Source organism: Juglans microcarpa x Juglans regia, chromosome 5D (assembly GCF_004785595.1).
Source record: "Juglans microcarpa x Juglans regia isolate MS1-56 chromosome 5D, Jm3101_v1.0, whole genome shotgun sequence".
NCBI lineage: Eukaryota > Viridiplantae > Streptophyta > Magnoliopsida > Fagales > Juglandaceae > Juglans > Juglans microcarpa x Juglans regia.
This window is the reverse complement of record NC_054602.1, coordinates 27,074,010-27,084,004: the sequence shown is the minus strand read 5'-3', so window position 1 is coordinate 27,084,004 and position 9,995 is coordinate 27,074,010. Positions and strand designations below refer to the sequence as shown.

Genomic DNA, 9,995 nt, shown 5'->3' with positions numbered 1-9,995 from the left:
AATCCTCAAAATCCATTGGACCAAAACGACGGAGGATTCCTTTTTCAAACTAATGCCATGAGATGGTCTTCCCATGATGGGAATGGGTGTACCATTGCCACCATTGATTTGCCTCACCTTCTAAGTGAAAAGAAGCTAACACCACCTTCTTCTTACTTTGAATCTCTTGAGTAGAAAAATACTGCTTCGCACGATTGAGCCAAACAGTGGGATCTTCACCTACAAATCGTGGAAAATCAAGTTTCACCTGAGAATGCAATTGCAAGGTATGAGTCTTCTCTTTCTCCCTGGTCTTATCACCCTCTGAACCTGTATCAGACGCTTGAGAGGAAAAAGACATTTCACTCTCACCCTTAACAAAATCAATGGGCTCAGAATCCTCTGAACTCAAAGACGACAATTGCAACTTTCTAGGAGACTTACGAGGAGATCCCTTACGATGACGATGTTTATCCTGACTCGATGAACGAGTGTTGGATTTAGCCAACTCCTGAAGAATGGATTGATTAGTTACACTCATTTCTTGCATAGTGTGACGTAAATCGGAAACAAATCCTTCAAGTTGCTCCAAACGAGCCTTGTTGGTTTTTGCAGGATCTGCCATTGACAACGGAAAAGAGTGAATTGTAGTGCTCTGATACCAATTGATAGGTATGAACACCTGTTTGCTCTTCTCACAGTGCATAATCGACCTTCTCAATTCACGGTATTGAGAATACCAAACGCTATTTTGCAAAACTGGTTAAATTCCCATTCCAAAATGTCTCATGGTTCCATATAGGCAACCATTTACAACCTCGGAAACAAGTCCCATAATAATGAAAAGCATTAACCAATAGACGAAAACACCCAAACAAGGAAAAGTCTAATAATAACAAATAAAACAGTAAATGATAATAAAGATCAAATCCCACGCATCAAGCAACGTAGTCTACCAACTTGACATTTGGTTTGCTGGTTCTTGTGCTTCTTCTACGTGATATCATGGACCCTTCAATATTCGTATCACTTCTTCTCTATTTGTAAATGGTTAGCCTATTTCATTATAGGCCCAAATGCTTATCCCAGTCAACAAATGCATGATAAGCCTTAAAGTACATTTAGGGTCCAAAACTCTCCAACTTAGATGAAGAGATTCTATACCAATAGCCTAGTCCATTAACAATACACTGACAGGGTATGATACAGACTGAAGCACTCACAACCACGAGACTTTGGTAAAGATCTAGTGGAGATAGAATGGTCCCTTGTTAAAATATCAATAATCTCGAGAGTCACAAAAGTTGCACACAACAACGTATGGTATTCTAAGACATTCTGTCACAATATCATTGGCAAAAAAGGTTTCGATGTACTTAAAAGTTATGAACAATACACCGATAAGGTGATGATATAAAACCAAACTATCATGACCCCATGACAGAGGCAAATGCCACGTAGAGATTAAAACAAATTGCCCATAATCACAATATGCATCCACTTGCTTGATACAACAAAACACTTGGAAAATCCATTAGTCTCAAGCTCTAAGAAAAATTACCTTCGGTTAATGGGTCAACCAATTTAAGGCTGTAGATCTAGACCAAATGTTTTGTCAGTCTTGTCCAAAGTAAGGGTATCAGGGCAGATATATATCTGGCCAGATTGTAATAGGGCTTATAGAATGATATTCTATCCGCCACCACTCATGTGTGTATAGCGAGTTGGGTATATAGATACCAGGTATCCGCAACCTAATTTTTTATTTTTAAAAGAATAAACTTGTTATGATTCCAATTAAACAGCCGCATCGTTTTGAAGGCCAATAAAGGAAGTTGAACTACGAGTTGTCTACAACTTGTTGTTTACATCAATAGTTGTGTCGTTATGTGCAATTTGTTATTTCCATTCATTTTTACATTCCACGTGTTGCATTTTCATTAGTTCTGTTAGTCATGGGCTGCCTCCATATGTAAGCCAGAAATAGCACTATGTGAGCCATCTGGAAAATATTATGAACAATTGTCATTTTCATTTAGGAGGTTTGGGAACTCTCGAAGTATTCTTGTAGCAATACAAGTTTGTGATTTTCTCTTTTCCATTTCAGCAAACAACTTGCTTGCACATTGTTCTTTCCACCACAACGATCCTCTATCACCATTCCCATCTCCTTTCCCTTGATACAAACAGCAAACCACAACCAGGTTCATTACAATTGGTATCCAGAGCCACTGATTCTTCATGGGTGTGGTACGATTAAATAAAAAAAAATTGTTATTGTTGGAAAAGATTTTGGAGAAATTAGAGCATATGAGTGAAATATGCGATAGAATAGAGTAAAATTGTAAGTGGATGCAATTATCTCTCGCGGACGAAGAAAAGGCAGCAGCGGTGGAGGAGTGGATCGCGATGTCCACACAAGTTGTTCCCAAAGAAATTCCTCTCCCTTCACTTCCCTTAAATTCCTCCCCCTCACCACAAAAATCCAGTCTGACTATATTACTACCTGCAAATCTCTCTCACTCTCATTTCTCTACATCGTCCCTAAGTATCTCTGTCTCTCCCCTCACCTCACTCATGGTCAAATCGAGAACATTTTAGTAGTGGAATTTGTAAGGAGGTTTGGGAGCTCTCGAAGTACTCCCATAGCAATCCAATATCTCTTTTGCATTTCATCAAACAACTTGTGGGGTTAGTCCTTTAGGCTCATTAAACACCTCCATTGGATCGTCATATGCTGTAACAGCCCACAAGAAATTCACTGGTAGAATTTCTTTTGACCTTAGGAACCTCATGAAAACCCATACGTTTTTACGAATCGACCAATCGCTCAGGTTTTAGTCTGTCATCATAATCAGTGTTATCACTCACTATGGTGCTAGATTTACGAGTTTAATTATTTGAGGTAGTTAGAAGTGTCAGAATGCATTATGGACTACACCATTAGACTCAGTGGATTATTTAGGATTTTATGGCGCAATAGCCTATTTTCATAATTCCGGACGAAATGTCTGTTGGAAATTGTGAAATTATTTTTAGGGGCACTTCGGGGTTGAATTTCGGTAAACGATTTTCACTATAGGTTAATATGAATACTTATAATTTTTCAGTACTAAGTTTATTATGCAATTTTTTTGGAGTGAATAGTAACCTCGATAAGCGCACCTAGTGCAGTGTTTTTAAAATCGTAGTGTGGAATGTCCAAATTAGGTTAGAGAAGTTTTATTTGGACACTCGGCAAGATCTTAGCCACACATAGTGAATAATATTAGACACTTGGTACAAAGAGAAACCTTTATATAGATTTGTGAAGCAAATCAAGGTGTGAGATTATGCCGCCTAAGCAAAACCTTGTTTCATCTGTTCAACCAAATTGTGCCAGACCAAAGAGGGTTTCAACCCTAGCAAAACCCTAAATAGTTGGAATCCAATTGTAACCCAAAAAAAAAAAAAAATTGATTGAAACCAAAACCCTAAACGGTTTCCCCAAAACCTAAGTTGGCCTTCAAACCCTTTTTTAATCCGATTCTAACTTTGTGTTTAATCACTTGATTAAATCACTTCCACATGCTATTAATTATCAAATCATTGTCATGACATCATTATCCAACCTTTTAAACATTGGAAATTTGATTGGGCCAAGAAAAATTAGTTTTGGGCTTGATAGCATCTCAAACCCGAACCAAACCCCCTTTAAACCCCAAATTGAAGCCCACTTGGTTAGGGCCCACCAAGGCCCACGAAATTGGCCACCTTGGCAAAGCTTCTTGGAGAGGTTTCCTCCCCCACTTGGAAGACCATCCACTGCCATTGGCTGCACCTAATAGTGCCTTGATGTGAAGGAGAAATCCACTCCATCAACCTCCATCTCTCACAGCTGCTGCAGGCAGTCCATGCCTCTCACTATTCTCCACTTTATGTCACATAGCCAACTCCGATCAAGGGTCTTTCAAGTCCATAACTTCCCCTTCCAGGAGTCTAAAGTCGTGCAAGACATACTTCTCTCCATTTCATCACTTCTTTCCCCCATTCTTAGAGAGAAACCCAAAAGCGCTCTCTCGGGTAGATTTCTGTGTATTTTTGCGTGGCCATTTTTGACTCTTTGTAAGTATTTTCGCATGATTATTCCTTCATATAAGTTGTTCGTATTTGAGTCTAGTATCCGTAAATATCTTATTCGTCTCAATCCATGCTCATTTGATTAGTCAAAAGTATTTTTAACCATGGAAAGGTCATTCCGGGCTTGAAACTGGAGAGTATGATATGTTTTGGAATTTTTGACCAAGCTAATGGACATATCTTGGTCCGAAAATTTTATGGCATATTGTTAACATGTGTTTATGAATGTTTATTGAGGTTTTATTGCATGACTAAAGCTTTTGATGATAGATTTTCTTAGATTTAGAAACTTGAAAACTGGAGGTGGGAAAACCGTTTTTGTTTTGAGAAAGTTTAAATATTTCGTGGTATAATCTTATTCCAAAGGCTTTGATATTTTTATATGATGATCCTAAGCCTCTTATATACATGTTAGGATGTTATTTCGAAGATATTTAGTATTATTTTTAAAGATATGATTTTTCTATGCAAGAGGATTTCGGTTTGGCCTAAGATTTGATGTTTTTTGGGTTAGATCCATGTTTTGTTGAATTTTAGCCATGTGATTTTAAGTTTGATGGTTAGATCTTCTTTAGGACACATTGCTAGACCATGTGATGTTTTAGTTTGAAGATCACATGTCTTTAAGCCATGGATCAAGAGATTGATCAAATGTAGTTGAGAGAAAAGTTTCTGTTTTGGACTATGTTTAAAACCAAAAACTCCAAGTGTTGTTTTGTGATTTTTGGTGACTTTTGTTTGATGATTTAAAGCATGGTTGATCTTAGAATGATGTTATGAATATGTTAGAGGTAAGATTTGATTTTTTGGAATTCTTGGAGATGTTTTTATTAAGGTCAAAACTTGTGATTTAAAGGGCTTACTTTTTGTTAAAAAGTTTGGGTCTTTTTACAAAAAGTTTGGTTTTGATGAATAGATTTTTCCTAATGGATATTTTAAGTGTGTTTTGAACTTAGGATAGGAAGATCTTTGTTACAAAATTTTGGTTTAATCATGAGTTTTGAATTTTGAAAGAATTGAACCAAAATCAAGAGAAATGACCTATGTAGGTTTCGGCAATAGTGAGTTTTTCATAGTTGTGAATGGTTTTAAATTTTTCTGAGTTGATGTTTGAGTTTAGGACAAAAGTTACCTGAGGAATGTAAATTTTGGTAAATTTTGGAGTTAGGATGTGAAATCCTTAAGTTAGGGGTAAAATAGTCATTTTCCCACATGTAGAGGGTAAAATGGTAATTTTACTCTAAGTTGCCTCTTTTCAAATTTCTAATTGTTAGTAATTAATTTCTAACTTTTAGAATACCCTCTTACAGTTCCTCGTGTTTCGCACTTATTCTCGTAGAACGCGACTATCGAGGTAAGTTAGCTTTTAACTTACTATCAGTTTAATGTGTATGAGTGATAAGTAAAGGGAACTAAAGTGTATGTATGCATGTTATCATATGTTCCATGCCAAGTCATTACGTCTTTATCTGTTATGCAGAATTTATTCTATCACGAATTATTCATCTGTTACACAAGATATTCTGTCACGTATTTCTATACATTGCTATGCATTGCAAGTATGTCATGTTAAGTTAAGTATGCCATCTGTTACATGTATTTCATGTCACGTAATATTCACTGTCATATGTTGTGCTATGTTACGGAATATTGTCTGTTATATATTATGTCATGTTACGAAATAATATCTGTTACATGTATGTCATGTTATAAAATATTTTCTGTTACAAGTAAGTCTCAAAGTAAGTCATGTATGTCATCTTATGTTCACGTCACGTTACGCTACGTCAGGACTTCTGTCTTTTCATATTCATGTCATTCCGTCTCGAATACAGTTTGTGTATCTCGAGAACAGTCTTGTTAAGTTATTCATATCAATCACGACCCTAAGTGTTAGGATGGGGTAATATCCTAGTGAAACTCCTTTGTTCACGTTGGAGTGTCTAAATAGGTGTGAAATTCCTTTGGTTGACGAAGTACAGTCAACAAGTTGCAAATGGGGCCTAATTAGCTGGTCACCGGAGTGCGCCAGGCACTAACACCTATGAAGCCAAACTTTATTTTACGTGTGTCCACAGCAAGTGTGGCATAAACAATTCATGGGGCCACAACAACTGTGGAGTATACACTACGTGAGACATAGCAATTGTGACACGTAGGATACGTGGGGCCACAACAACTGTGGAGTACGTATTAACGCACTCACAGCTGGTATAGACACTTGTGTTGTGATGCGGTAATCGGCAGGGACACACGGCATAAGGGGACCTGTGTAGCACCCGTATGGTCACTTTAATGATTAAGTCTACTGAATAAGATTCCAAGTTCATGTATTTCATGTTTAAATCATGTTTCACGTTATGTTATGTTCAAGTTTACGTTCATGTCAAGTTTCAAGTTTATGTCACGTCAAGCTAAGTTTCAGTTTCAGTTCAAGTTATGTTAGCTCATGCCATGTTATGTCAAGTCATGCTATGCTTATTATTTCATACCATGCTATGTCAAGATATGTTATGTTTACTATTGACTTTGATTGTGCATTTATGCCTTTATTGCCATGCATGCATCATTAACCTGTGTGAAGGTTTTTTGTTAACTTGCTGAGATTTGTAATCAAATCTCACTGTGGTAGTCCCAACTACCATTCCCCCCAAATGGTAGATCTTGTTACAGGATCTGAAGGAGAACTGGGGATCGACCAGCTAGAAACGGTCGACTAAGCAACGATGCGACTTAGATGTAGTTGCCCTAGATTACTACTTGTATTTTGTGGAGTTAAATCTCCAGCACTCTTTTGTTCACAATCATTTTGGACTAGTATTGTGATCTCGATTGTTAGTATGTCTTTATGTATGAAGTATGTTTTAAGTATTTGAGATATCCTAAGTTTGGTGCATGGTATTGCCAAAAGAAAAAAAAAAAAATTTATCCACTGCGAATATTGCATAATGCTAGACGCATGTTAGGAACATTGCATCTTATATGTTATGAACGGGGGCAGGTAACCTTGTGTTGCATATCCCGACGCTTCAGATGTCCGTCCGATCCCAAGCGGAATCTATGGGCGTCACATATGCCATGGGACCAAAGCATGGACTAAACCACCATCTGTAGCCTCTTGGAACCAGACAAGAGCCTCTCATTCCATGTGGTAAGATGCCATCAACAAACGATGAGGGAGTGGGGTTTGGTGGAAATCAAAGTAGTGGTTGGCTTTAAAAAGCCAAGCAGCTGGGTTGGACCATTGGAAATGAGGAAATTCCAGTTTACACCTCTGGAATTGAATCTTCTTGGTTCCTGATTTTCAAATTCCAATTGGAATTGATGGTGTGGGGGTGGTGGTGGAAGAAGAAGGGGAGTATGGTTGTTTTGTTGGGTGAGAAAGGTTCGTAGCATGTCCTTAATTTCCTGGACATCAGCCTTGACCTCACTGACCTCATTGAGTTCCTATTTAGTCTGGTCCATCTGAACCTGTAGAGTATCAATTTGTTGCCGCTATTGATGTTTAGAACGGGTGTTGTCAGCCATGGTGTAATGTGATAGATTTTGGTAGAATTTGTGGTTTGGTGGTTGTTTGGATGTGAAATGGTGGTTGTTTATATGGAATTTGGTGGTTGTTTATGTGTGAAATGGTGGTTGTTTATATGGAATTTGGTGGCTGCTTGGTTGTAATGTGGTGGCAGTTTGGATGTGATGTTCTGGGTAGGACCATATGGCTACTGGAGATTGGCTCAACTGAAGATTGGTATTGCGTTGGAACACGAAGGAGCAGTGTTAGATCCGAGTGGTGAGAGGAAGGGCATGGTTACGGTTGAAACATGGTCGTTCTGGAGTATGAACACAATGGGGTCGGAGTTGTTTGATGAAAGGTGGGAAGAAGCCTTTGCTGATTGGAACTCAATAAATTCTAAGTATTGGAAGTGGGTTGACAAAGCTATAACAATTGAAGATATTTTAGAGACACATTTTAATTTCTTTATGGTTTATGAGATGAAACTTAAGGTTGACCTCACAGAAAATGTGGAGAAATAGGAATTTATCTTTGATATAGTGCTAAACGAGGAGGTCTCGAACGACGAAGTGTATCGTGTGACAAGGAAGCCCATAGTCCACAAAATTTTTCAACGCACAAGAGCTACCTGTTTTGCATATGGGAAAACAGGAAGTGGAAAAACTTATACAATGAAACCATTACCCTCAAAGCACCACGGGATATCTTGAGGTTCATGCATCTCTCTTACTGGAATCAAGGCTTTTAGTTGTTTGATGAAGTGCTCCTTAGTGTTCCTTTGGGGCCCTTTGATAGAGGAAGGGAAAGAACGCCTATGGGAATAAATAGTAATGGCCAAAGTGTTATGGAGCTTCTAAAGAACCCACCATATCAGGTGCAAGTGGTATCACCTCAGCTTCAGAACGTTGACAATCAGGAAGGTATTAAAAAATCTCATTCTCTAACAAGCGAAGAGAAGCACATGGCTACTCTATTAGTGGAGAGGTCTTGCATTGATTTTAAGAGCCAACTCTCTATGAATGATTTCAGTAACATACCAACATCAGATGGTAAGTATCTGTTACCTGATAACTCTAGAGCAAATGCGTGGAGTGCTAGTTATGTTCTTTCCTGGGCTAATCATGATGGTATATGTGGATGGAACAACACATCTCCAGGACCTCTTGATAGCATATTGCATTTAGAATTGGCTGGCAAAGAATTTTTATATACAAGGATAGAAAATGTGAAAATCTTGTCTGGCATATGGAATGTTGGGCAGGGAAGACCATCTCATGACTCACTTATATCTTTGTTGGGTTTTAGGGCCAAAGATGATGGGGTTGTTGTTGTTGGGTTGCAAGAAGTTGAAATGGATGCTGGTGTCCTTGCACTATCAATTGCTAAGAAGACTATAGATCTTGAAAGAAGTACTATTCGACAATGGTGGATGGGTATGATTGGTAAAACATTAGATGAAGGGTCAACATTTGAACATGTTAGTTCTAGGCCACTGGGGGCTTGCTTATCTCAGTGTGGGTTAGAAATAGTTTTAGAAGTGATGTTGACACTGCAACAATTCCATGTGGATTTGGGTGTGCCATTAGTAATAAGGGAGTTGTTGGTTTGAGGCTAGGATGGTTTGACCGGGTAATTTGCCTTGTCAACTGTCACTTTGTTGCTTATTCAGAAGCAGTTAATCAACGAAATGAGGATTTTGATCATGTATATCGAACAAATGAAATTTTGTCGATCCCCTCATGTTTTCAATGCTGCTGTTGTTGGTTCTACTACTGCTTCTCAAATGCTTCGTGGTACAAATTTTATTGGCAAGCAACCTGCAGAAGGGATGTCAAAGTTAGTTGAGGTAGACTTGGTCATAGTTCTTGGTAATTTTAATTATCGTCTTGATGGTATCACTTATGATGAAGCAAGGGACATTATTTTTCAAAGATACTTCGATAGGCTTAGAGAAAAAGATCAGCACCTGACAGAAAGGGAAGCTTGTAATTTCTTCCTAGGGATGCGTGAAGCAGCTATTACATTTCCACCCACATACAAGTTTGATGCAGATGATAAAGTTGTTGAGATAGGAGGCCTTGAAGTCAAGGAGCCATGGTCATCCTTGTGTTTGGACAAATGGGTCAGGTCCTTGCCAATTTATTGTCCACCCATTGGTTTTTTGGATTTATAATTGTAATCTGTTTAGATCAGACTTGGACCTTGACAACAATTAGATGGAGGTGACCGAATTCTTCACTTTGGGAGGGCAAACCACTGCTTCTCTATCCTTCAATTTAAAGGCTCTATCTGTGAACCAAAGGATGGGGAATTGGGACTGGACTTGCTACGATATGGAGGCCAATTTGCAAACCCTGGCATAAATATATGTTGTTTAGAATAATAT

General features: G+C 38.2%; 1 protein-coding gene across 1 annotated transcript; it reads left to right on the top strand.

Annotated features, from left to right (window-relative positions):
* Window positions 1–8,423: 8,423 nt before the first annotated feature.
* Window positions 8,424–9,782, top strand: LOC121265851 (type II inositol polyphosphate 5-phosphatase 15-like). Its single transcript, XM_041169522.1, has 2 exons — window positions 8,424–9,194; window positions 9,279–9,782. The coding sequence occupies exons 1-2, from the start codon at window positions 8,424–8,426 to the stop codon at window positions 9,780–9,782; spliced, it is 1,275 nt and encodes a 424-aa protein (XP_041025456.1).
* The last annotated feature ends 213 nt before the right edge of the window (window positions 9,783–9,995 follow it).

Bases quoted from the DNA above. Each gene is read 5' to 3' on its own strand.
- LOC121265851 (XM_041169522.1), top strand. From the start codon at position 8,424: ATGGGAATAAATAGTAATGGCCAAAGTGTTATGGAGCTTCTAAAGAAC. The intron at 9,195-9,278 runs GTAATAAGGGAG...TTGCTTATTCAG, and splicing joins TGGATTTGGGTGTGCCATTA to AAGCAGTTAATCAACGAAAT.